Genomic DNA, 27449 nt, shown 5'->3' on the forward strand with positions numbered 1-27449 from the left:
ACATGAATTATGAATAAATAATAATAAAACATTACCTCTCAACGCTCATGCTTTTCCTTTCTCCATCCCTTGAAATGAAAAAAAAAAAAAAGTTTTTGTTGCTTTCTCAAAGACTAATTCTCTTTAGTCAAGTGAGAGGGTTTAACATCTCAATTATCACTTAAGGATCTCTTTAATGTTTTTGGTTAAAATTTATATATCAGGAAAAACAATGAGTTTTTAAAATATCAAAATAAAACTATCAACAAAAAAGAGATAGATGCTAATTAATCAAGTCTATATCTATTAAAGAGAACAAATCTGAAAATAGGTTGAGATTATAAACTACTTCTATTAAAAGTGTGAATATAAAAACCACAACTTATAAAAACCAATAAGAGTACTGTAATGGCTTGCAGTTATATGATATAATTAAGTATCAATTACTTAGTTTTTGGCTTAGAATATTAACTTTGCTGTCCTACAGCTATTTACTATAGATTTAGAGACCCTCAGAATTTGGATACAGTATTAGGATGGGGATTCGGAATCTGAACCATCTAGTTTGGTTGAATTCTAGCTGTTTGGATAGAAGTAGTTGAAACTAAAAAGCTGAAATGACATGTGACATGACATTCTCCACATATTCAACAGACCTACTAGGAATAAAGTACTATTCTAGGCATTGGGTATACGGTTATGACCAAAACAGACCAAGTTCCTATCCGTAAGAAACTTGTATCCTAGTGGAAGGAGATAAATAAACCAAGATGGAAGTAAATATGGAGTATGTCAGAAGGTTAGAAGTATTACAGATTAAAAAATAAAGCAGAATATTGGAATAGAGAAGGTACACAGAAGGCAAGGGAGGTTTGTTCTTTTACATTATTATAAATTACCCATGAATTTCACTTCTCAGTGTCACCTGCATCTTTAAATACCAGAGGTTAATACATGCCATGTTGTATCAAGAACCATATTGTTTTTAAGCACTATGGAAATTAAAAAGAGGATAATTCTGGGATTAAAGAAGAAAGTTTTATTTCCCATTACCTCCAAATACTAGATTATTTATACTCGTGTGATTTCCTTCTTTGATCTTTCCATTATAGCCACTCAAGATCAAAGTCAGCTAACTATGAGCTTAAGAATGAGGGGCATACAGGATGCCTGGGTGGCTCAGTGGTTGAGCATCTGCCTTCAACTCAGGGTGTGGATCTGGGGTTCTGGGATTGAGTCCCACATGGAGCTTCCCATGGGGAGCCTGCTTCTCCCTCTCCCTGTGTCTCTGTGTGTGTGTCTTAAATAAATAAATAAATAAATACATACATACATACATACATACATACAATCTTAAAAAAAAAAGAATGAGGAGCACAGACAGATGAGAAAAGCAGTACTTGCAACCTCTCTGTAAGATTTAGCAGGTTTATTTTATCAAACTTATTTTTATGCCTCCTCAGTAATCTTCCTGTTTTCTCTTACTTTAAATATAAGAATATAAAGGAATTATTTTGAGGGCAGGCTGACAGGATGATGATAAAATTATAAAAATAGTGTCCAGTGTTAATTCCCATTCTTTTAAAAAATTCCCTTCTTTTCACCCACTTCCAACAGTGTACCCTTCGAGCTATAGGATCTTCTTTTTAAGACCGAGGTGAAAGAGCAGCAGGGACGAATCACAGGACCTCTCCTACATCTTTGTGTGGTGGCCCCTTCAAGTTCCTGCCCCTGGATCATGGCTGCCAACCCCACTCTTATTCCCCAAGTCATTTTCTGCTCCCTTATTCGGCCTTACTTTCTTCATTGGCTTATTCCGCCACACTATTCTGCAAACTCCATGAAGGCAAGACTTTGTCTTATTTCCTACTCTTCTTTCCAGTGCCTAGAACAATACTTAATAAGTATTCAGTATTGAATGAATCAGCCAATCATTTACAAGTCTACAAAAGAAAAGAAATGTAGCTAACTCATGAAGGCTTTCAAAGAATCATTAAATCCCCTTGCATACAGGGTAAATTCTGGATATGAGCACCTTTCTTTCCTCAACAATCAGACCACCACTAACTAGTCTTACATTCTGAACAAAACACAAGGCAAGTACAGAAAAGAAAGTACTCATCATTCCTCTTGTCTACCTAATCAATAGCTACAGCCAACAGCCAAACACTGATTCTTTGTTCTTCTTTTCCTTTCCTCCTACCTCCAATCTTTTAATTCTAATTCAAAAATTATATTCTAGAATGAACTAGTCTAAATTTTTTTTAAAAATATGTTATTCTATAGGGGCTCCTGAGTAGCACAGTCAGTTGAGCATCTGACTCTTGGTATCAGCTCAGGTCATGATCTTGGGGTTCTGGAATCAAGCCCTGCATTAGCCTCACACACTGCAAGTCTGTTTGAGGATTCTCTCTCCCTCTCCCTCTGCCCCTCCTACTCTTTCTCTCTCTGGAATAAATAAATAAATCTTTAAAAACGAACAAAAAACATGTTATCCCATAGCCTCCATGTCAATGGTTAAAACTGTTATTTCACCAAATGATCAAGAAAAAACAGAATGACTATACATATAGATACCTTGCCAGGTGTGTTGAACCTAGACCCAGGGAAATATGAAGAAAATGATGCCAAGATGTTTCAGAGAAAAGAAGAGAAAGTAATGCCCTCTGTTGGTAGAGTTCTGTACAAGTAATAATTCCAAGTGCCTTTAACATTTTCTCTGTAACTTTTCCTATTCCAGAAACCTAGAAAAGAGTCAATATTTATCATTAATACAGTTTTACATCAAGGCAAGAACAGATATGTAATATCATTATACCTTTTATAACCAATAAGAGGTTATTGGGTTATAAGAGGTTATTGGAATAATGTGACCATTTTCACAAGTCATACTGGAAAACTACTTTATTTCTGGGCACATTTCCTAAACTAGTGTTGCATGGAAATTTTAAATTTTAAATTTCAGATAGTTTTAAAAAGCATTAAAGAGGCATCTGGGGGGGGAATCCCTGGGTGGCGCAGCGGTTTAGCGCCTGCCTGCCTTTGGCCCGGGGCGCGATCCTGGGATCGAATCCCACATCGGGCTCCCGGTGCATGGAGCCTGCTTCTCCCTCTGCCTGTGTCTCTGCCTCTCTCTCTCTCTCTCTCTCTCTGAATATCATAAATAAATAAAAATTAAAAAAAAAAAAGGCATCTGGGTGGCTCAGTCTGTTAACTATCTGCTCAGGTCATGATCCAGGGTCCTGGGATACAGCCCTTGATCTGACTCCGTGCTCAGCAGGGAGTCTGCTTTTCTCTCTCCCACTGCCTGTCGCCCCAGCTGCTTGCTCTCAAATATAAAATCACTAAGGCTGGTATGTTCCAAAGTTCTTTGAACCCAGAACCTTATTTAATGGATTTACCTATTTCATATCTTGAAAAACACACTGGAAAACATTGCTTTATAGCTATATCATACATATTTTAAACTATTTAGTGATCATACATTCTCTGTTATAGCTTTTCTTCTGAGCATTGAAAAATGTTTATTTAAATTCACTCCTATAGATGATATGAGAAAGTCAAGCCCCAGACCATTAAATAGAGTATAGTGAAATTATTGTTTTTAAAAAAGTGTATGTTTGCAGAAAAAATCTACAAGCTGTAAAAAATAATAAAACATACCTTTTCTATAACTCCTCGTTTTACCATTTAAAGATAGTAAAGTATTTTGGGGTTTTTTTTTTTTTTTTTTTGGCCAAAATCAATTACATTTCTACATCATCTTTTTGAATTATCAAACCTACTAATCTGATAGCAATGTAGACTTTAGAACTCAGTATATTAAGTTATAGCTGAAAGGAGTCTTACAAGTATTCTTTTTTTTTAAAGATTCTATTTATTTATTCACGAGAGACACAGAGAGAGAGGGAGAGAGGCAGAGACACAGGCAGAGGGAAAAGCACGTTCCATGTAAGGAGTCCAATGCAAGACTCGATCCCGGGACTCCAGGATCACGTCCTGGGCAGAAGGCAGGTGCTAAACCACTGAGCTACCCAGGGATCCCCACAAGTATTCTTTTTATTTCTGTTCTTCTTGGCAGAGGTACACTTAAAAGTCTTTCAACTATTCCTTTCTTAAAACTTTTTGGCAGCAAGTTTCCTAAACCTCAATTTTAGGGTTTCATAGAAAGATTTCTTCAAATCCAAATTCAAATATCCATTACACTTCTTTCTTGTTACCTATTGTTTCAAAACTTTCCAGCAAATAATTATTACTACCATTCTAAGTAGTATCTCTTCAGTATATGTATATATGCTTATATAGTTTATGTTTAAATATAAATAAAATTATATTTTATATAAATATTATACAAAATCTCACCTTTCTAATGGGTAAGTCCTTGATGAAGTCCATCACAGCTTGTCTGTTGGGGAGAACTTGGTATTGTCCATTTGGTTTATTCTTATCACTGCATACTTTTGCTAACATTGTATTTGGGGCAATGCCTTAAAAGAAGAGAACTCTGTTGACTCAAAGAAGTTGACAGGTATCATTTAAAAATATGATATTACAATACAGAAAAAGAAAAGGTGAATGAATGCAAAACGCTTGAAATGATGTGAAATAGTAATTTAAAAGTAACATCTGGTAACTACCTATCTTCCTAGGGCTCAATATGATTTTAGGAAAAGGAATTGTATAGTTATTGTGGTAGCAGGACTGAAGAATATTTAAATCTCCATGTTATTTTGAAGTCTAAGAGTAATTTCTAAGTTTAAATGATATTATTAGTTTACATACTATCTTTAGTAGCAATACAGAGCTGACTAATAGAAAATACCCAGAATATAATTTAGGATGGATGTTTACTCTTTGAAAAGGTCTTTTGGTATAGATTATCACATAAAGAAAAAAATTCAAAGATTCTAGGTTCCATTATATTTAAGACAATGATAAAATAGATGTACTCTTTTTATGTTATTCACAAAGCAAATTAGCACTTTTCGGAAAGGTGTTTTAAAATTTCTAGGAGACACAATGATTAAGATAATTTAATTCATTGATAATTGGTTCAGTCGGTTAAGCATCTGCCTTGGCTCAGGTCATGCCCTGGGACAGAGCTGAGCGGAGAGCCTGCGTCTCCCTTTCCCTCTGCTTACTGCTCCGCCTGGTTGTGTTTTCTCTCTCTGTCAAATCAATATAATCTTTTTTAAAAAACCCAAATACAATCACTAAATGATTCATTTCCATTTTTATACACATCCTACTAAAATGTATTACTTATTCTCACTCTTTGGTACAGAAAAAAAGGATTAACCTAATCATAATAATTTAGGGTCCTCATGAAGAATGTCAGTTTCTATGCCAAGACACAGTGATACCTTCATGGGTTACTGACATTTGTAAACTCTTTTTCCCTTCACTAACTGCTTCTAGATTGCTAGTTAGGACTTCTTCTATCTCCTACTTTGTGGTCACCCGGGGTCTCTCCTGTAATCCTGGACAGGGCTGAAGACTTCAAAGGGAAAACTAATAAAGTATTATGTCCTAAATCAATTAAAATATATTGCATGCTTTAAAAAGGATAGCTACATGAGATTTATGATAGTGCTTTTCTTTGGGCTCATAGGCTTTTCTGCTTAATTCCAATTTACCTGTAGGTTCACAGTATTCTGAATAAAGTCATCAGAAGTTTAATCAAAAAGGATAAGTAAAACTTTACTATATGCTTCATAAGGAGAAACTATTAGGAGGAGGGGCAAGATGGCGGCAGAGTAGGGTCTCCAAGTCACTTGTCCTCAACAAATTACCTAGAAAACATTCAAATCATCCTGAAAATCTACGAATTCAGCCTGAGATTTAAAGAGAGACCAGCTGGAACGCTACAGTGAGAAGAGTTCGCGCTTCTATCAAGGTAGGAAGACGGGGAAAAAGAAATAAAGACACAAAAGACCTCCAAGGGGGAGGGGCCCCGCGAGGAGCCGGGCTGAGGCCGGGGCGAGTGTCCCCAGGACAGGAGAGCCCCGTCCCGGAGGAGCAGGAGCTGCACCGACCTTCCCGGGGGAAAGGCCTCCCGGGGAATTGGAGCAGGATCCCCAGAAAGGCGGGGATGCCCTCGGGCTCCCTGGGACAGTAACAGAGGAACTGCGCCCCGGAGAGTGCGCCGAGCTCCCTAAGGGCTGCAGCGCTCGGAGGGACCCGGAGCAGCTCGGAGGGGCTCGGGCGGCGGCTCCGCGGAGGGGGCTGCGCGGCTCCGGGAACAGCTCAGCGGCGGCGGCTCGGGCGGAGGAAGAAGCTCCGCGGAGGGGGCGGCGCGGCTCCGGGAACAGCTCAGCGGTGGCGGCTCGGGCGGAGGAAGAAGCTCCGCGGAGGGGGCGGCGCGGCTCCGGGAACAGCTCGGCAGCGGCGGCTCGGGCGGAGGAAGAACCTCAGCCCGGAGGGGGCGGCGCGACTCCGGGAACAGCTCGGAGGGGCTCGGGCGGCGGCTCCGCGGAGGAGGCTGCACCGCCGGGAGCGCGAATCCAACAGCGCAGGCCCCGGAGCACAGGGCGCCGGGACACAGCCCAGGATCCGGCCTCCCCCCGGGACAGGCAGAGGCCGGGAGGGCCCAGGACAGCGAGGACGCTCCTGCCTGGAACTGAACAGATCAGCGGCCCCGCCTGGGAGCCTCCAGGCCCTGCAGACGGAGAGCCCCGGAGCTACTGCAGGGGCTGACTTCAGGGTCCCAGAGCTGCCCCCGCCACTGTGGCTTCCTCCCGGGGCCTCACGGGGTGAACAACCCCCACTGAGCCCTGCACCAGGCAGGGACAGAGCAGCTCCCCCAAGTGCTAACACCTGAGAATCAGCACAGCAGGCCCCTCCCCCAGAAGACCAGCTAGAGGGACAAGTTCCAAGGGAAGTCAAGGGACTTAAAGAACACAGAATCGGAAGATACTCCCCCGTGTTTTTTTTGTTTTGTTTTTTTTTTTGTTTTGTTTTGTGCTATTTTTTTTTCTTTTCTTTTCTCTCTTTCTTCTTGATTTCTGATTGCGTCCCCCACCCCCCCCTTTTTTTCTTTTTTCTCCTTTCTTTCTTTTTCTTCTCTTTCCCCCCCCTTTTTTTTCTTCTTTCTCTTTTTTCTTTTTCTCTTTTCTTTCCTTCTCTCTCTTTTTCTCCTTTTCCCAATACAACTTGGTTTTGGCCACTCTGCACTGAGCAAAATGACTAGAAGGAAAACCTCACCTCAAAAAAAAGAATCAGAAACAGCCCTCTCTCCCACAGAGTTACAAAATATGGATTACAATTCAATGTCAGAAAGCCAATTCAGAAGCACTATTATACAGCTACTGGTGGCTCTAGAAAAAACCATAAAGGACTCAAGAGACTTCATGACTGCAGAATTGAGATCCAATCAGGCAGAAATTAAAAATCAATTAAATGAGATACAATCCAAGCTAGAAGTCCTAACGACGAGGCTTGACGAGGTGGAAGAACGAGTGAGTGACATAGAAGACAAGCTGATGGCAAAGAGGGAAACTGAGGAAAAAAGAGACAGGCAATTAAAAGACCATGAGGATAGATTAAGGGAAATAAATGACAGCCTGAGGAAGAACAACCTACGTTTAATTGGGGTTCCCGAGGGCGCCGAAAGGGACAGAGGGCCAGAATATGTATTTGAACAAATCCTAGCTGAAAACTTTCCGAATCTGGGAAGGGAAAGAGGCATTCAGATCCAGGAAATAGAGAGATCCCCCCCTAAAATCAACAAAACCCGATCAACACCTCGACATTTAATAGTGAAGCTTGCAAATTCCAAAGATAAGGAGAAGATCCTTAAAGCAGCAAGAGAAAAAAAGTCCCTGACTTTTATGGGGAGGAATATTAGGGTAACAGCAGACCTCTCCACAGAGACCTGGCAGGCCAGAAAGGGCTGGCAGGATATATTCAGGGTCCTAAATGAGAAGAACATGCAACCAAGAATACTCTATCCAGCAAGGCTTTCATTCAAAATGGAAGGAGAGATAAAGAGCTTCCAAGACAGGCAGGAACTGAAAGAATATGTAACCTCCAAACCAGCTCTGCAAGAAATTTTAAGGGGGACTCTTAAAACTCCCCTTTAAGAAGAAGTTCAGTGGAACAATCCACAAAAACAAGGACTGAATAGATATGATGACACTAAACTCATATCTATCAATAGTAACTCTGAACGTGAATGGGCTTAATGACCCCATCAAAAGGCGCAGGGTTTCAGACTGGATTAAAAAGCAGGACCCATCTATTTGCTGTCTACAAGAGACTCATTTTAGACAGAAGGACACCTACAACCTGAAAATAAAAGGTTGGAGAACCATTTACCATTCAAATGGTCCTCAAAAGAAAGCAGGGGTAGCCATCCTTATATCAGATAAATTAAAATTTACCCTGAAGACTATAGTGAGAGATGAAGAGGGACACTATCTCATACTCAAAGGATCTATCCAACAAGAAGACTTAACAATTCTCAATATATATGCCCCAAATGTGGGAGCTGCCAAATATTTAAACCAATTAATAACCAAACTGAAGAAATACTTTGATAATAATACACTTATACTTGGTGATTTCAATCTAGCTCTTTCTATACTAGATAGGTCTTCTAAGCACAACATATCCAAAGAAACGAGAGCTTTAAATGATACACTGGACCAGATGGATTTCACAGATATCTACAGAACTTTACATCCAAACTCAACTGAATACACATTCTTCTCAAGTGCACATGGAACTTTCTCCAGAATAGACCACATGCTGGGTCACAAATCGGGTCTGAACCGATACCAAAAGATCGGGATAGTCCCCTGTATATTCTCAGACCATAATGCCTTGAAATTAGAACTTAATCACAACAAGAAGTTTGGAAGGACCACAAACACATGGAGGTTAAGGACCATCCTGCTAAAAGATGAAAAGGTCAACCAGGAAATTAAGGAAGAATTGAGAAGATTCATGGAAACTAATGAGAATGAAGATACAACCGTTCAAAATCTTTGGGACGCAGCAAAAGCAGTCCTGAGGGGGAAATACATCGCAATACAAGCATCCATTCAAAAACTGGAAAGAACTCAAATTCAAAAGCTCACCTTACACATAAAGGAACTAGAGAAAAAGCAACAAATGGACCCCACCCCCAGCAGAAGAAGACAGTTAATTAAAATTCGAGCAGAACTAAATGATATCGAGACCAAAAGAACTGTGGAACAGATCAACAGAACCAGGAGTTGGTTCTTTGAAAGAATTAATAAGATAGATAAACCATTAGCGAACCTTATTAAAAAGAAGAGAGAGAAGACTCAAATTAATAAAATCATGAATGAGAAAGGAGAGATCACTACCAACACCAAGGAAATACAAACGATTCTAAAAACATATTATGAACAGCTGTATGCCAATAAATTAGGAAATCTAGAAGAAATGGATGCATTCCTGGAAAGCCACAAACTACCAAAACTGGAGCAGGAAGAAATAGAAAACCTGAACAGGCCAATAACCAGGGAGGAAATTGAAGCAGTCATCAAAAACCTCCCGAGACACAAGACTCCAGGGCCAGATGGCTTCCCAGGGGAATTCTATCAAACGTTTAAAGAAGAAATCATACCTATTCTACTAAAGCTGTTTGGAAAGATAGAAAGAGATGGAGTACTTCCAAATTCGTTCTATGAGGCCAGCATCACCTTAATTCCAAAACCAGACAAAGACCCCACCAAAAAGGAGAATTACAGACCAATATCCCTGATGAACATGGATGCAAAAATTCTCAACAAGATACTAGCCAATAGGATCCAACAACACATTAAGAAAATTATTCACCATGACCAAGTAGGATTTATCCCTGGGACACAAGGCTGGTTCAACACTCGTAAAACCATCAATGTGATTCATCATATCAGCAAGAGAAAAACCAAGAACCATATGATACTCTCATTGGATGCAGAGAAAGCATTTGACAAAATACAGCATCCATTCCTGATCAAAACACTTCAGAGTGTTGGGATAGAGGGAACTTTCCTTGACATCTTAAAAGCCATTTACGAAAAGCCCACAGCAAATATCATTCTCAATGGGGAAGCACTGGGAGCCTTTCCCCTAAGATCAGGAACAAGACAGGGATGTCCACTCTCACCACTGCTGTTCAACATAGTTCTGGAAGTCCTCGCCTCAGCAATCAGACAACAAAAAAGACATTAAAGGCATTCAAATTGGCAAAGAAGAAGTCAAACTCTCCCTCTTCGCCGATGACATGATACTCTACATAGAAAACCCAAAAGCCTCCACCCCAAGATTGCTAGAACTCATACAGCAATTTGGTAGCGTGGCAGGATACAAAATCAATGCCCAGAAATCAATGGCATTTCTATACACTAACAATGAGACTGAAGAAAGAGAAATTAAGGAGTCAATCCCATTTACAATTGCACCCAAAAGCATAAGATACCTAGGAATAAACCTTACCAAGGAGGTGAAGGATCTATACCCTAAAAACTATAGAACACTTCTGAAAGAAATTGAGGAAGACACAAAGAGATGGAAAAATATTCCATGCTCATGGATTGGCAGAATTAATATTGTGAAAATGTCAATGTTACCCAGGGCAATTTACACGTTTAATGCAATCCCTATCAAAATACCATGGACTTTCTTCAGAGAGTTAGAACAAATTATTTTAAGATTTGTGTGGAATCAGAAAAGACCCCGAATAGCCAGGGGAATTTTAAAAAAGAAAACCATAGCTGGGGGCATCACAATGCCAGATTTCAGGTTGTACTACAAAGCTGTGGTCATCAAGACAGTGTGGTACTGGCACAAAAACAGACACATCGATCAATGGAACAGAATAGGGAACTCAGAAGTGGACCCTGAAATGTATGGTCATCTAATATTCGATAAAGGAGGAAAGACTATCCATTGGAAGAAAGACAGTCTCTTCAATAAATGGTGTTGGGAAAATTGGACATCTACATGCAGAAGAATGAAACTGGACCACTCTCTTTCACCATACACAAAGATAAACTCAAAATGGATGAGAGATCTAAATGTGAGACAAGAGTCCATCAAAATCCTAGAGGAGAACACAGGCAACACCCTTTCTGAACTCGGCCACAGTAACTTCTTGCAAGATACATCCACAAAGGCAAAAGAAACAAAAGCAAAAATGAACTATTGGGACTTCATCAAGATAAGAAGCTTTTGCACAGCAAAGGATACAGTCAAAAAAACTAAAAGACAACCTACAGAATGGGAGAGGATATTTGCAAACGACATATCAGATAAAGGGCTAGTTTCCAAAATCTATAAAGAACTTATTAAACTCAACACCAAAGAAACAAACAATCCAATCATGAAATGGGCAAAAGACATGAAGAGAAATCTCACAGAGGAAGACATGGACATGGCCAACAAGCACATGAGAAAATGCTCTGCATCACTTGCCATCAGGGAAATACAAATCAAAACCACAATGAGATACCACCTCACACCAGTGAGAATGGGGAAAATTAACAAGGCAGGAAACAACAAATGTTGGAGAGGATGCGGAGAAAAGGGAACCCTCTTACACTGTTGGTGGGAATGTGAACTGGTGCAGCCACTCTGGAAAACTGTGTGGAGGTTCCTCAAAGAGTTAAAAATAGACCTGCCCTACGACCCAGCAATTGCACTGTTGGGGATTTACCCCAAAGATTCAGATGCAACGAAACGTCGGGACACCTGCACCCCGATGTTTCTATCAGCAATGTCCACAATAGCCAAACTGTGGAAGGAGCCTCGGTGTCCATCGAAAGATGAATGGATAAAGAAGATGTGGTTTATGTATACAATGGAATATTACTCAGCGATTAGAAACGACAAATACCCACCATTTGCTTCAACGTGGATGGAACTGGAGGGTATTATGCTGAGTGAAATAAGTCAATCGGAGAAGGACAAGCAGTGTATGTTCTCATTCATTTGGGGAATATAAATAATAGTGAAAGGGAATATAAAGGAAGGGAGAAGAAATGTTGGGAAATATCAGGAAGGGAGACAGAACATAAAGACTCCTAACTCGGGGAAACGAACTAGTGGTGGTGGAAGGGGGGAGGAGGGCGGGTGTTGGAGGGGAATGGGTGACGGGCACTGAGGTGGACACTTGACGGGATGAGCACTGGGTGTTTTTCTGTATGTTGGTAAATTGAACACCAATAAAAATTAATTTAAAAAAAAAAAAAAGGAGAAACTATTAATATTATACTTGGATTAGTCTGAAAATCTTAATATGGTAGCCATCAAATCACTTTTAAGTACCTGCACTGGCAGTCAGTGTTGTTTTTTGCTCAATTCTGAAACGAATTTCCTTTACCACTTCCTCAGCTGATGTTCCAAAAACAATAGAATTTTGGAGTGTTTGAGGATTATCCTCTTCATCAGAGTTCCCTTGTAAAGGATTTCCTTGGGACTGCATATCAGGAGGACTATCATCAAAAAGTAGTGGAGAGATGGACCGTTCATGCTCCCTCAGTTTATTAACTTCTTTTCTTGGTTTATCTAAATTACAAACAGGAACAGTAATTATCTTCATTTTAAGAAGTACATACTTCATAAATGAGGTTTCCCTACATGCTTTCTAAAGACAAAACAAATCTAGTTTATTTTGTTTCTTTTGTTAAAAGTTTTATTTCTAAGAGCCAAGATCAGAAATGTTATTTATATTTCTTTGTTTAACAAAGAAAATACTGATTCTAGAGTTTTCTTTAAAGGAATATTATCTATTTCCAAAGTATACATTTGAAGAGGAAACATCCTATGTAAAAATCACAAATTTGTGTATCTTACCTAAATTAACTGAAATACAGAATCAGGCCAAGACGCACATTAACTTTAAAAAAAAAAAAAGCTTTTTTTCCTTTACCCATTAAATTAGAATTTAATTAAAATTATATTAGAATGAGGAAAAAGGCATTAAGCAATCAAGAGTAATTACTGCCTGACAAGTTTTGTTTTTAGAGAGAAAAAACCTTAGAGTTTCTTCATTCATGGAAGAAGCTATTCAGATGTTAAAATACTCTCACTTTTCTTCTTTTAAATGTTGATTTTGATTTTGACTTGCTTATATATAAATTATCACTTTTACTGAGGGCTCATTTGAAATAAATAGTAATTCTTTCTGCTGGAAGTTATGCTTAAGTATATAAATTCTTAAGGTCCGATCAGATTAACGTATTTCTTTACTATTATCAGTAGACTACAACCTAATATTACTATTCAAAAGTAAAATAAAAATACTAATCTGTTTTTTTTTTTTTTTTTACTAATCTGGTTTTTACCTCATTTTATTTGCACTTTCACAATTAGACTGTAAAATATACTTAAATCTATGCCAAGACTAAAAATGTCCTCATGAATGAATCATTAAAGATTACTTTCTGGGCTTAAAGGAAGAGAAATGCAGTTTAAATGTATTTATAAAAATTAAGATTAACAACAGAGCTTTCTGATCTCATGTCATAATTTTATTACATATAAATGTTTTCCAAATTAAGATAAATACAGAGGCAAAAATTAAATTTCTAGTTTCAAGACACACATAAATGCATATTACTTAAAAAATGAACTAGGTCTTTTAAGGAGGGTTTTCTAAAGATAATACAAATAATATGACAAACACCAGATTAGTTTCAAATTTTAAAGCATGTAACATGAATTAAGTTACAGACAGATGTTTTCCAAATCTGAATTCCCAGGCCATACACAAAATAAGCCTTATTTTCAAATTTAGCATTATTTGTTATGTAAATGCTTCATTACTTTATTTTCCATATTCTAGTTTTAAAATGCAGACCATCTTGGAAGGTACAGCTGAAATGGTATCTATCTGACCCCTTTCTCCCCATCTGAATGGGTAAAAGTCAAGGTAAAGAGAGCTGCAGAAAACTACAAACCAAGTAAGGTATCTATCTGTCTGTCACATTCATACCCCCTTCTGCAGAGTTCCTTATCCCGTTTTGTACCTTTTGAGTCCATCACAGTCCCTTAGGTGGGTCACTGATGGAACGCTAGAGTAGAAAACAGAGCATGCTGCCGTCACATCCCTTCCTTGTTAGAGCACCTGCTGAATGGTTCAGTTACCTAATATTCAATTTGTCTACTTCTATGATAGGCCTGGCTATAAAACTAAAGCTAAAGTAGTTTCTTATTTGCTTTCTGAAAAAAAAAAATCTTTAAAATTCCCATAACTGAGGTGATCAGAGTACAAAACTAAGGTTTCTTATCATCCAAACACTAAAATGAAAGCATCCCATAATTATATGGGATACACAGATGCTGAGTGCTAAAGGTGTATGGTATTTCAGTTTCTTACATTGCTTCCCACTCATCATTCAGATTTATTTGGCAGAATAAACATAAAATAATAATTATTATCACTTATTTGTTTGTAGACAAAGTAGCAATACTTTTCCAAAGACTGCACCTTTCAGAAAAGGGGCAAACATTAGAAAAATGTCTTGGACTTCAGAGAAAGATATATCAATCTCCTGCCATGGCTCCAAATTCCAATGCCATAATGTGAAATCAGATATGCTAAAAAGTTCAGCCCACAGGGATTTATATATGAGGGAGGACAAAAAGTTAGAAGTACTTAAATGGCTTAAAAATATGAAATACAGCAAGAGTAAAATATGTAAGTAATTAAAAATTCACATCTTCAAAGTGAGTTTGCATGCAGTATAAGTGAAAAGAACATTTGTAGAGAATAAAAACATTTACCTTAGTCCCAATGCATTTTTTTTTTTACATATTGTGAGCATAACTGTTATAGGAGGTATTCAAGGAGATGCTCTGATATAACCATTTAATGGTTCCCTCACCTTCTCTTGTGAAGAGTAAGGAAAAAAACTGAGATGTAAAGCAAAGTGACATCAGGCTTTGTGTGCTTCCTCCCCCTAAAACAAATCTTTTGCTCTAAGCCTCTGTGTCCAGGAATTATGCTTGTTTATTGTTTAATGTTTCTATTAAAGAGAGAGACCTGCTCCTGCAGTTCTAAATAAGGTAGTGAGGTTGTGATTTGATGTCCACACTAAACTTCCTCCAAAGATGTGAGCCCCAAACAATATGAGCGATAGAATATTATGCCATAGAAGATCCACCATATTTGCCTCACAGAAAGTTACAAACAGGTTTCCCCACCACTGGCTGTCCTCCTTGAAGAATCAATGAGCTGTGCACATGAAATACAGCCATGGGTTGTGAGCAAACCCTCTACCATTTCATCCAGGTGAACTTTGCTCAGGGGTGCACGATAGCTAAGATATTTGAAATAATCATACCCCTGACAGAGGGCTGAACGCCTATGTAGAATGTCTCCATGTTCCCTGACATTATTTTGGGTAAGTAACAAAGGGACCATTTGAAAAAAACCTTGGCATCATGAAACTTTTATTTCAGTGTATACAGAAGAATCAAAATAGGGTCTGTATTACCAGATTGTAGACCACTTTGAAAATGAGGGGAAAAAACCCCCACCCAATGTTTTGATATGTTTGAGGCTAATTTTTAAAAAATCTAATTTCTTTTTTAACAACTACACTAAAAGGCCACCTTAAATAGATAACCTCCTCAGATTCAACATGATCCAAGCCGTTCTTAGTTAGGTCTTCAGAAAAGAACTGATATGAAATTATTTTGTTCAGAGGCTCTGCACATTCTGAAACTCTAGTGATTTAACAGTCTCATTTGATTTAAAAGTGATTTAAGCCAATCTCTTTGGTTTAAAAGTTACAAATTTAACGTAGAAATTCCACAGTATACTTTAAGTTTCTAATCTTTCATTTTAATACTTTTTCATAACAAAGATATATCTAGTCCTACCATACCACCTATGTGGGATAATAAATTAACTGGGTTAATATAAAAGGCTTTTTATTTGTTTTATAGTTTGAGCATTCTAATAAGTTGCTTACCATTTTCTAGAGGGTTCCCTGTTTTGATGAAATACTTCCTTTTGTCCTCAGGCCAATTTTGTCTTTCCTGTAAGTGCTTTGTTATATTCAAGTAGGCTTCATCAAGACTCATGGCCAGAAAATTGGGATCATAATCAGCAAGTATTTCCTTAACCTTCAAAAGGAACAAAATGGTTTAGCTTTTGTTGCCATAGCAAAACCTGTAATATAACAGCTGATAAGAAACATTAATATTCTTATTTTGCAACAATAGTAAAAATCCTGCAATCAATAGCTCATGGATTTAGGAAATAAATAATTGTTAGCACCAGTTTGTCCAAATTCTTTTTTGCATTAAAATAGATCATGAGGGCAGAAGACTATGAAACAGCTTCAGCTGATATAATCCCTATTCAGTCACTTTTATCTACATATAATAAAGGATTCAAATAAATCTCAGACATCGTTCTGATAAGCCCAGAAAAAATGGTTAAGTAACATAATTTTAAGTAACTGGTCAAAAGTAGAAGTGGGAACAATCGGATCTTACTCCCCCTCACCTTTTTTGTTTATTTTAAAAAGGGAATAATCTTTTTTTTTTTTTTTTAAGAAGGCTCCACACCCAGCATACAGCCCAATGTGGTGCTTGAACTCAGAACCCTGAGATCAAGACCTGAGTCAAAATCAAGAGTTCAGTGCTTAACCAACTAAGCCACTTAGGTGCCCCTAAAAAGGAATCATCTTACATAAAGGTACTATGTTGCTTTAGAAAGTAGTTCTATTTTAATTAATTATAATATACACATAAAACTCCACTCAAAACATACACTAATGCACACATCCATTCAGAAAACAAAGCTTAATTACCAGAATTTGGAATGGAAAAGATAACAAAATCTTCAGTGGAAGTCTGCGGATTTGTTAAATAATGGGGAAAAGTCTGGAGCTGCATCTTGACACAAATGTGAGATCAGAATTTCCATAGAATTCCAAAAATGTCATTTATCTAAGATAGTTTGATTACATGAAACTATGGATTTTTTTACCCACTGAAGTATTAGCTGAAAGTAGAGGAAATGGTTGCCAAAATAATAAATACATACTTGGAAAAAAGGTATTAGTTGAATTATGTTATACTTTCATCTAGTATTTAAAATCTCTCTGCTGTATCATGAGAAAACTTTTTTTCAAAGTTTTATAAAATAAAGCTTTTTAGCTTAATTTAATTATGAACAGCTGAGTCAAAGGTAATTTTAGAAAATGGTGATAGAAAACTTGGCCAAGCTTTACTCAGAGAGTACCTTAATTAGCTTTGTTCTTCTGGAAGAAACCAGTTTTATAATGTACTCAAATGGAATCTTTCTAGTGAAAATGAAACTCTGGAAAGTCTGCAGTTGGCAGCCAACTAAGATTATTCTGAATGAGAAGTACTCCCTAGAGAAATGGAGTACTCACTAACTTCCTTTTCATAGGATACTGCTTAAAGAACAAAAATAGACATGTTCCACTAAAATTCAAGCACTTAGGCTTCCAAAAGTTAAAGCTGTTCCCTTCTTTTGGATAAAATAAAAATGGCTTTTCCTTAAACTTTTAAAACAACAGTGTATATATATATTAATATACTTACAGTCAGTGAGTTTGTGCTATAGTTTGTTTACACATAAGAACCCATTTGCTATCTGTAAATTAACTAGATTCTGCTCCAATTTGAGAAAGATTTCTCCAATTTATGTAAGTAACTAGACTGAAGAGAACTAAAAACAATTTAGCTCTCATTATCATATTGTCAGAAGTTTTACGGAGTTCAAGTAGGACTCAAAAAAAAATTCCTTCTTACAAGGCCTTTGAAGGATTTTCAAACTTATTGAATCCCTGTAATATTTGTGGTTAGTACTATATCTCTTTCTCAGTTAGGAATACTGTAAAAGAGACAAGTAGTAACTGCATGTGAATGGGCTTCCCCTTTGTTCACCACCATTTCAGAGATAGGCAAAAAGCACTTGCTGCTACAGGCTGTTTTTGAAAGAATGAAAAAAAGAATTTTTTAAAAACTTGAGGTGGTGTATTATTCCAGTTTGGAGAGGTTTCATTTCTAGTGTATATGAGGTGGAATACAAATGAGAGGAGTGAATCTAAAGATCATTTACATGACCAAATGGTAGTAAGTGCTAGGCTATGGTTTTTTAAGAGTTTCGATGCAGACAGTAGTCTTTTTTTTTTGTTTAAAGATTTATTTATTTATTCAGAGAGAGAGAGAGCGAGAGAGGGGCAGAGACACAGACAGAGGGAGAAGCAGGCTCCATGCAGGAAGCCTGATGTGAGACTCGATCCCGGGTCTCCAGGATCATGCCCTAGGCTGCAGGCGGCGCTAAACCGCTGCGCCACCGGGGCTGCCGGACAGTAGTCTTTAACACAATGCATTCTACTACCATAGTCTGAGAGTGTTTGATGTAGTATTCTAAAATTTAAATTTATGATTTAAGTCTTAGCACTAGCATGATAATCCAGTTATGAAAAATAGAGAAAATGGCAGTTTTTCAGTTTAGGTAATTTTACTGAATAATCAAATCTTTATATTTACTGACAGTTTAGGTAATTTTACTGAATAATCAAATCTTTATATTTCAGAGATTCTTTTCAAAGCAAGATTATTCCCTTTTGGGGCACCTGGGTGGCTCAGTGATTGAGCATCTGCCTTTGGCTCAGGTCATGATCCCAGGGTCCCAGGAGAGAGCCCCACATCAGGTTCCCTTGGGGGAACCTGCTTTTCCCTCTGCCTATGTCTCTGCCTGTTTCTCTGTGTCTCTCATGAATAAATAAATAAAAACTTTTTAAAAAAGGATTATTCTTATTTCTTCCTTGATTATCAGTCTCCTGGACATTAAATGCTCATAAACATCTTCACTAGACTGTTGGGCAAGGAAAGCAGTTAATTAAAATATAGGAATCTCATTACTGCTTAAAAACATTTGATAAAAACTTTATTCACAAAAGAGGCTGAAATTAATGACAACATAAGTTATAAATATAAGATGATTCTAGAAAAACTTATGTATTGCACATTAAGAAAAAAACAGCTAAAGTTAATATAGATTATAATTAAGGCAATTCAAAGTTTTTCAGGGAGATTAAGAGTTTCTAAAGAGATGAAAAAATATGTGGAAGAGTAGAGATCTGGGAAATAGATACTCAGCTCAGTTTTCACCATTATGACCTGGAGAAGTGGTAGGAGGTAGGACTTAAAGGGCTAAACTAAGGCTGAATTCTGAGGCGTTAAGGCCATTTGGACTTGACTTTGTAGGTGACAAGAAATCAGGAAGGCTGTAAGTAAGAGTGCTTCATCAGACTTACCTCTGTACTCACAGCTCGATATTTGTCAAAGTTTGGGGGCACTATAATAAGTTGTGGGCAGAGTCTTTTAGCAATAAATCCTGGCATGGCTGCACGAACACCAAACCTTCTTGCATAGTAATTTGAGGTAGACTGAAAGAAAATGGACCACATGGGAAAAAATACACAAACCTAAATGGACATACTGATCAATGCATTCATAAAAAACACATTACTGATGTGCATTTTCAAGTCAAGGACATTTGTTTTATAGGCCACTGTCTCAAATCAAGCTTTGAGTTTATCCTATCATGGTATTATGATACCATGACTCTCTCACTGCTCTCTCTATATTTATGTGATCCCAGGTAATAAATAAGACTAATAAAAAGGTTATCTCACATTTCCAATAGCTAAACTTCATTGGTTCTAAGGCATACCTGTGATATAGTACATATCGAAGTTTGAATGATACTGAATGATGTTACTTGAAAGTAACAGTATAGAAAGTAATTGCATGGTATAATAATATAGATTTGGAATTTGCTATATTTGGGGTTTTGAAATTTTTCATTTAGAACAAAAATCAAAGGTTCTGATATACAGTCAGCCAAATAAAATGTCCAAAAATGAAGTGATGAAAGCTTAAAAGAGCTTTTAAAATTATGTTTTATTTCTTAAGACTTGAATATCCTTTTTGGTGAAAACATTTTGAGTAGGAGATGGAACTAAAAAACTTTAATTATTTTTTATTTTTTTAAAACTTTAAAAGTAAAAAAGAGACCATTACTTTTAAATCCTGTTGATGATACCACAGTACCATTTACAAAAAATTTTATCACAAATGAAATCTTTGAAATCTCAAGTGAAAATTCAAAGAAATGTAAAACAGAATCTATCAGCTGAAGGGATTACTTCAGAATAGTATCAATTTGCCATTAATGGTTTTCAAATGCCATTGACAAAATCTTGATATTACTCAAAGCTATGTTAATCTTTGGTCAGTATTCGGAAACAGAAAATGCAGATAGCACTAGAAAGATAAATCAATGGTTTAAATATAAATAAGTCTAATGGAATGGATATGAAAGCTATATCTGTGGTAAATCTGGAACAAAACTTATGATACAACTTCCTTTAACCTTTAGGTTTATGGAAGATTGTAAATCACAGCCACAATACTTTATAGTTCTTCCTGTCCAAGGGTGGGTTCTAATCCCTCATGCCAAGTAATTTGCACCGTGACTTGTTTTGACCAAAAGATTCTGAGGGAATGACATTATGTGAGTCTTGAAGCCTAGGCATTATGAAGTCTATAACTTCAGCTTTTACTTTTTTGGGGATCCAGCAACTATGTAAAGATCTTGAGTTAAATTGCTAAATGATGATGTACCGTGTGGAGAGGAGAAAGCTCAATGGCTGGAAGCCATTCCAAACATATGGGCTGAAAGGCCAAACTGTGTTAATAAAGCCATTTTGGACCCTCCAGCCCAGCTAAGTAATTGTAGCCAATCCCAGGCAGAGTAAAGTTACCCCTTTGTACTCTGTCCAAATTATAGAATCATGAGCAAATAAATGGTTAACCACTAAGTACTTAAAGTCTGTTTGTTAGGCAGTAATAAATAATTGCTATCAGGTCTGTGTTCTATCTAGGAGTGCAAACTTAGAACATTATGAAGATCCATCAAATTAACCAAAGAAGAATTCTAACTGTAATAGATTGGGATAATCAAACATGTACCATCACTACCATTAATCTGTAAATACACTTTTATGAGTTTAATAGAACAAAAGCAATTATACCTCAAATCTCATTAGAAGTGAAATCTGTTAGTTGAGCATACAAAAGGGGTAATCTTTGTTTAAATATGGCAAATAATTATTTTGAATTTGGAAATAATTTTTAGGAGGATATAATTCATAGGAAGGAAAATATTTTGCAGATCTAGCAGTGGATTTAGCTTTAAATATATATATATATACATATATATGCACACAGATAATTTCAGATAAATATATGGTGATACATATTCTTAATAAAATTAAATACATGTTTTCAAGTATCAGCTGATGATTTGTAGGAAAGGAGAGTAGTCTCTTTCAATAAACATTGTTTTAGAACCTGGATTGTTAGTTGCCTGTATACTTAGGGAAGCAGAGATAATAAACAAATAGATGATAGTTTTATAATACAATAGTAACTCCAGGAATTAGGTTTATAGCTATCTAAGCATTGTAAGGAGTTCAGAACAGAAAAACTCTCCTTGTTTCTCTTATATGTTTTTTAATATCAAAATCTATGTATTCCAGGTGCTATTTTTAGCCACATATAGCAATCATGGTCATCTTTACCTTCTATGGTTAGAGTGGTGATATGGAAGAGGCAACGTGGTATTCAGAAGTTCCAAGTCATGGAAAAACTAATTAAAGTACTATTTTAATGAAACGTATTACCTTAGAACTAAGGTTGGGAAACCTTTTCTGTAAAGGTCCAGATAGTAATTACTTTAAGCTTTGTAGATCATATGGTCTCTGTTGCAGGTACTCAACTCTGCTCTTTTAATACAACAAATAAATGGGTGTGATTATGTTCCAATAAAATTTATTAACAAATTGCTTGCAAACCTGCTTTAGAGTAACACTTCCTTTTCTTTCTTCTCCAATTCTGACTGGAACAGTTACTTATGAAAAATACAATTTGCAACAGAAAGATATAATGCCATTACCATTCACTAGGTTTGTAACTTTGGGGAAGTTTTTAAACACCTCTCAGAGTTGAGTTTGCTCTTTGTAAAATGGAAATAAAAATTTGTACCTCAAGACATGCTGAACACATATAAAGCACGCAGAAAAACTCCCAGCAAACTGTAGAATTTACTAAAAGCTTCTCCCTTCATGAACCAGTAAGGCTTACGTGAATATGTTATGGAATTTCCTTTTTGTCTTTGATTTTTACCTACTTACCAACATACTCATTGATCCTACAGCAATGGGTTTATCCTTCAATTCTGGATTGTCCCTCATTTCTACAGCCGCATAGAAAGCATCCATGTCAATGTGCACTATAGTATTGTTCAGATCCCGGCTCTGTTCTAATTCCATTGCGTATCTGTCAACCTTAATTTTTAAAAAGTTAACATATTTTGAGTCAACATGCTATCGAAACATTACCAATCATAATACTAATATCTCATTTTTAGTAGGTATCTGTCTCTGTCCATGTACTCTTTCATCTACCCATCCTTCCACCCACTCAGCCACCAACCTAACTATATATACTTGATTATTGCTTATTAAGGCTGGTAACTGGTTTTATTTTCATGAAGATGAGCAGTTAAATCTCAAATATCATACCCTATGAACACTTCAATCTCTCAATAACTACAATCACATGATAGGTACTTAATAGATATTTAGTGAATAGATGAACTATTCCAACTGATTGTATCAAATGATTCTTCTGCTTTACAAATCTGGAGACCAGTTTACTGTAAATAAAAGCTTCAGTTTAGGTAAGATAAACAACTCTCATTTGACTCATAACATTAATGTCTTAAATAGCAACAAAGGAAATGTACAACGAAAGATTATATACTTCTTTGGCATATTATGTTTATGCTGAATAGTATTGTACAAGTGAATGTACCAACCATAATGTAAACATACCCTCTGCAGAACTGCTTTTATAAGGCTAAAATTTGGTAACCATTAGTCAATACAAATCAAAATTGAAAATTTAAGCTATAATTTATTCTTTCATGAAACTTCAATATATATGTCAAATATAACAGTGAAGAACCTTAATCTTTGAAGCATTTAAAAAATTTCTCTAGTGAGAAAGAATTGGATAACAAAGAAGAATGGGAAATGAAAGAAGGTAAAAATAACCAAAGTAGGTCAGTAAGAAAAGCGTTTATGTAACAGGCATACACATTTTCAAGTGTTCCTTTTTTGTGGTCTCTACTATAGAGGCTGAAGAAGCTAAATATGTCTCCCAGCTTTCCCTGCAGCCAAGGATGACTGGCTGTGTGATCATTTTGATCTATGATCACTTTGAATAAGCTGGAATACAGAAAGAGCATGGAACAGTGACTGGCACATGGTACAAGTTTAAGGATGTAATCTATTACTAAAGGATCAATGGATAGTTGCATAGTAAAACAATCAAAAACTGAGGGGAAAATAGCCAGATATAAGCAAGTATGGTGAGCTCTGGAATACAAACAATTTCCATCATGTAGAGATCCCTATAGCAGGTTTTCTCAAAAGTGGAAAGTTACAGGGGCATAAATCAGCTTTTTCTCCATGTTGGACTTCAACCTTGCTTCCATTCTGCAAAATTCTTTTTCATGGCTTTCCTTCTTAGCATTATAGTGACACTAGCTTCCCACTAGCTGCAGGTGAAGCCTGGAACTTCTCTTTTCGAAATAATCACCTTGAATCCTATTTGTTTCCAGTAGCTACAGTGAGCCTCAAGAGGGTCTGCTCCTGTCTAGGCAGCAACTCGCTGAATGACCTGGGGTGCTCTGTGCCTTCTTCATTCTTTGTCTAGAATGCCCTTCCCAGTCTGTCCTAAAGCCCTGAAGAGTCAGCTCAGATATCTCTCTGTAGCTTAAATATATCTATCCTCTATGTCATGGAATTTAATGTTCCCTTAGTTATTTTCCTGCTCTTACTATGCATTTACTGTATCAGATACTAAATTAGGAGTTCCACCAGGAGAAGGACCTTATTTGACTTTAAATTCTTTCCTTATCGGATGGAAAGAGGAGAAACTCATAGCAGAAAAGGAATAAATTTTATCTAATAAATATATGTCTTTTTTTTCAAGATTTATTTATTTATGATAGACAGAGAGAGAGAGAGGCAGAGACACAGGAGGAGGGAGAAGCAAGCTCCATGCTGGGAGCCTGACATGGGACTTGATCCTGGGACTCCAGGATTGTGCCCTGGGCCAAAGGCAGGCGCTAAACTGCTGAGCCACCCAGGGATTCCTCATATATATGTATATCTTATCTAGCGTGCGCGCGCGCACGCACACAAACACACACACACACACACATATCTGCTTAAAAAAGATAAAGTCGTATGTGCAGAAAACTTTTGGAGAACGCTGATCTCATGCAGTGAGACACCACACCTAATAAATGGAACTTTACGACATTATTCTTTCATCCAGATTTATTTTATTATTATTTTTTAAAGATTTTATTTCTTTATTCCTGAGAGACACACACACAGAGAGGCAGAGACACAGGCAGAGGGAGAAGCAGGCTCCATGCAGGGAGCCTGATGTGGGACTTGATCCCCGGACTCCAGGATCATGCCCTGAGCAGAGGCTCAACCTCTAAGACAGAGACTCAACCGCAGAGGCTCAACTGCTAAGACACCCAGGCACCTCCCTATCATTCAGATTTAAAACAAGTATTTCTTCCAGTACCTCAATTGTAAATTAGAGAATAGCGTCCTGCCATTGAAAAAAAAAAGTAAACAAATCATGGAGACTAATAAAAACTAGGGTGGATTAAAAACTACCATCTGTTAATCCAGAACATACATGTAAGATAGGGTTCAACAGAGAATAAGAGAGCAGCATTTGAAGGATCCTAACCCAGAAAAACTGAAAGGAAAAAGATCATAAACAGAAAGCAAACCACATGGGAAAAAGTTCTCCTTAGCCTCATACAATAATAATTCTATGACAGTTTCTTCTGCAGTCTATTATCTTTTCTGTGCTTAAAGCAAAAGTACAGTTGCCAAGAGGAAACCTCCCCACTGAGTGACTCACACGTTCCCTTCTCTACAGTCATTAGTCAGCCTTGTCGAAACAGTTTTTTCTTTGCATCTACCAAATGTACACCACTCTGCTTTTTTCAAATTTCTTCTGCTGAAATCCTCACTCATGCTTTCCTTTTTTTCCATTTTCCTTTCCAAATGACTTTCAAGTTCTGATCTGAGCCTCTAATATGTATGTTATCTCTTCTGCCACAGTTCAGAACTAGTGTGTGCCACCATGGTGAAGAGTGAGAGTTCCTTCTGGGTCTCAGCTCTGCCACTTACTGGTTACATGATAACGGGCAAGTTAACCTTCATTCTTATTTTATTTGTAAAGTGGAACTGAACCAACCCCCAAAGGCTGAAAGAATTAAGAGATACTCATGTCATGTTCCTATCCAGAGATATGAAAAGGGCTTAATGATATTACCTATAATTTTGAAAATAAAAGTGACACCGAGTATACCAAATGTGTTATGTAACATGCTAAGTACTTCTTATATGAACTCATTTGATGGTCAAAATAATTCTGAGATGATAATTATTATTCCTATTTTATAGAGGAGGAAGCTAAACCTTGTTAAGATGCAGTAATCTGCCCTAATTCAAACAGCTGGAAAATGTTAGCAGTAGACCTGTAAACCAAGTTACTCCCAAGACTATGCTCTTTCCATTATTTTATGATGCTTCCCTAAAATGGATCTTAAAATGTCTTTAATATTGAAATAACTTCAAACCAAGCTATAATAGTGTGTTTTATATCAGTATTATGTTTTATGTACTTTTAAAAACTCTCCTTTTTTGATTACATTGAGGAGATTATTTCAGAAATACTGTTTTTCAGGCAGCCCAGATGGCTCAGTGGTTTAACGCCGCCTTTGGGGGATCCCTGGGTGGCTCAGTGGTTGAGCGTCCCCCTTCGACCCAGGGCGTGATCCCTGAGTCCCGGGATTGAGTCCCACGTCGGGCTCCTGGCATGGAGCCTGCTTCTCCCTCTGCCTGTGTCTCTGCCTCTCTCTTTCTCTCTCTGTGTCTCCCATGAATAAATAAATAAAATCTTTAAAAAACCCAAATGTCATCTTAAAAAAAAAAAAAAGAAATATTGTTTTTCATTTTCTTGACTTATAATAACCCTAAAAATTGTTCAGTAAACATGAGTTCATAAAATCAGTTGTTAAAAATGGTCAAAATGCACTGATTTGCTTGTAGTTGCCATTTTACAACATAGATGTTTGTCTATTTATTTTATGAACCTATTCTATAAGATGTTTTGGCAGCTGCAAAAATGACTGTACTTTTAAGAAGTCTACTGAGGGTAGGACAGAGAGAACACAGAGGTTCTGAATAAATACTATGGGAGTTCATGACTACAGAGGTTAGTTACCACAGTTTTACTAGCAGTAATAGTTCTTACCATCATAGCACACATAATAAAATCTATTATCTGGAAATTTTATGACTCTAGAATAGAATTGCATTTCCCATGAAAATCTCTTTCTCTCAGATCTTTTAGATTCCTTAGGATTTCCTTAATCCCCTCCCATTTGTACAATTTCTTTTAAAGGAAGCTCAACAAATGAAACATTTTAACAATCAACATAAAACATATTTCCTGCCACTCCCCTTGCAAAAGATGTCAGAGTCTCCCAAAAAAGTCAAAACTTTTACAAAATATGAAGCATTGTTATACAATATAAAGTGTTTTCTAATCCTTCAGATTATTAGCATATTTAAGGATATGAGGTTTAAAAACAGTCAACAGCAAAAAGTTGTTTTATCGCATGACTCATACGTATTATTATATCTTTAAAATTTTATGAGATGTTTGTATAGATCAATAAAACTTACCAAAAAGAAGTTCTGAAAATAAACTGCCTAGGGGTTAATATCAATTTATAAACAATGTTATTACAGACAAAATGGATTTTTTTTCATTTGATGAAATGACGCTCAAAGTTATTTGAAAGAATGAATGAGAAAAAATTTTTAAAACATAGTAGTCAGGGAGGATATTAAAGTATATTATTACCATTGAATAACTAAAATTACATGGTACTGATAGAGAAAAAGATTCAATTGGATAGAAGAGAGAATCCAGAAACAAATCCAAGTACAATGAGAATTTAGTATATGGAAGTGCCTCATTCAATTTGGTGGAGAAAGGACCCATGATTAAATAAACGGTGTTTAGAAAAATAAATCACCATTTAGAAAAAATAATACTATTTAAGGAAAACATAATACTATTTAAGAAAAACATACTTATTAACACCTTACATTTTTTAAAAATTTTATTTTATTTATTTATGATAGGCACACAGTGAGAGAGACAGAGAGGCAGAGACATAGGCAGAGGGAGAAGCAGGCTCCATGCACCGGGAGCCTGACGTGGGATTCGATCCCGAGTATCCAGGATCGCGCCCTGGGCCAAAGGCAGGCGCCAAACCGCTGCGC

General features: G+C 36.8%; 1 protein-coding gene across 18 annotated transcripts in view; it reads right to left on the minus strand.

Moving 5' to 3' along the window:
* Positions 1-27449, minus strand: part of POLK (DNA polymerase kappa) — a 72224-nt gene that overhangs the window by 11963 nt on the left and 32812 nt on the right. For 4 of the 18 annotated variants that reach the window (XM_025998292.2, XM_025998294.2, XM_072736983.1 and 1 more), the window contains 7 exons: positions 22185-22337; positions 19242-19373; positions 15912-16065; positions 12259-12498; positions 4342-4466; positions 2557-2723; positions 36-68 (listed from right to left, as the gene is read on the minus strand). In XM_025998292.2, the coding sequence (XP_025854077.1) occupies positions 36-68; positions 2557-2723; positions 4342-4466; positions 12259-12498; positions 15912-16065; positions 19242-19373; positions 22185-22337 (1004 nt within the window). The remainder of the gene's footprint in view (positions 1-35; positions 69-2556; positions 2724-4341; positions 4467-12258; positions 12499-15911; positions 16066-19241; positions 19374-22184; positions 22338-27449) is intronic. The other 14 variants (XM_072736987.1, XM_072736986.1, XM_072736989.1 and 11 more) reach the window with 6 other exon arrangements.

This window comes from Vulpes vulpes, chromosome 14 (assembly GCF_048418805.1).
Source record: "Vulpes vulpes isolate BD-2025 chromosome 14, VulVul3, whole genome shotgun sequence".
Classification (NCBI taxonomy): Eukaryota; Metazoa; Chordata; class Mammalia; order Carnivora; family Canidae; genus Vulpes; species Vulpes vulpes.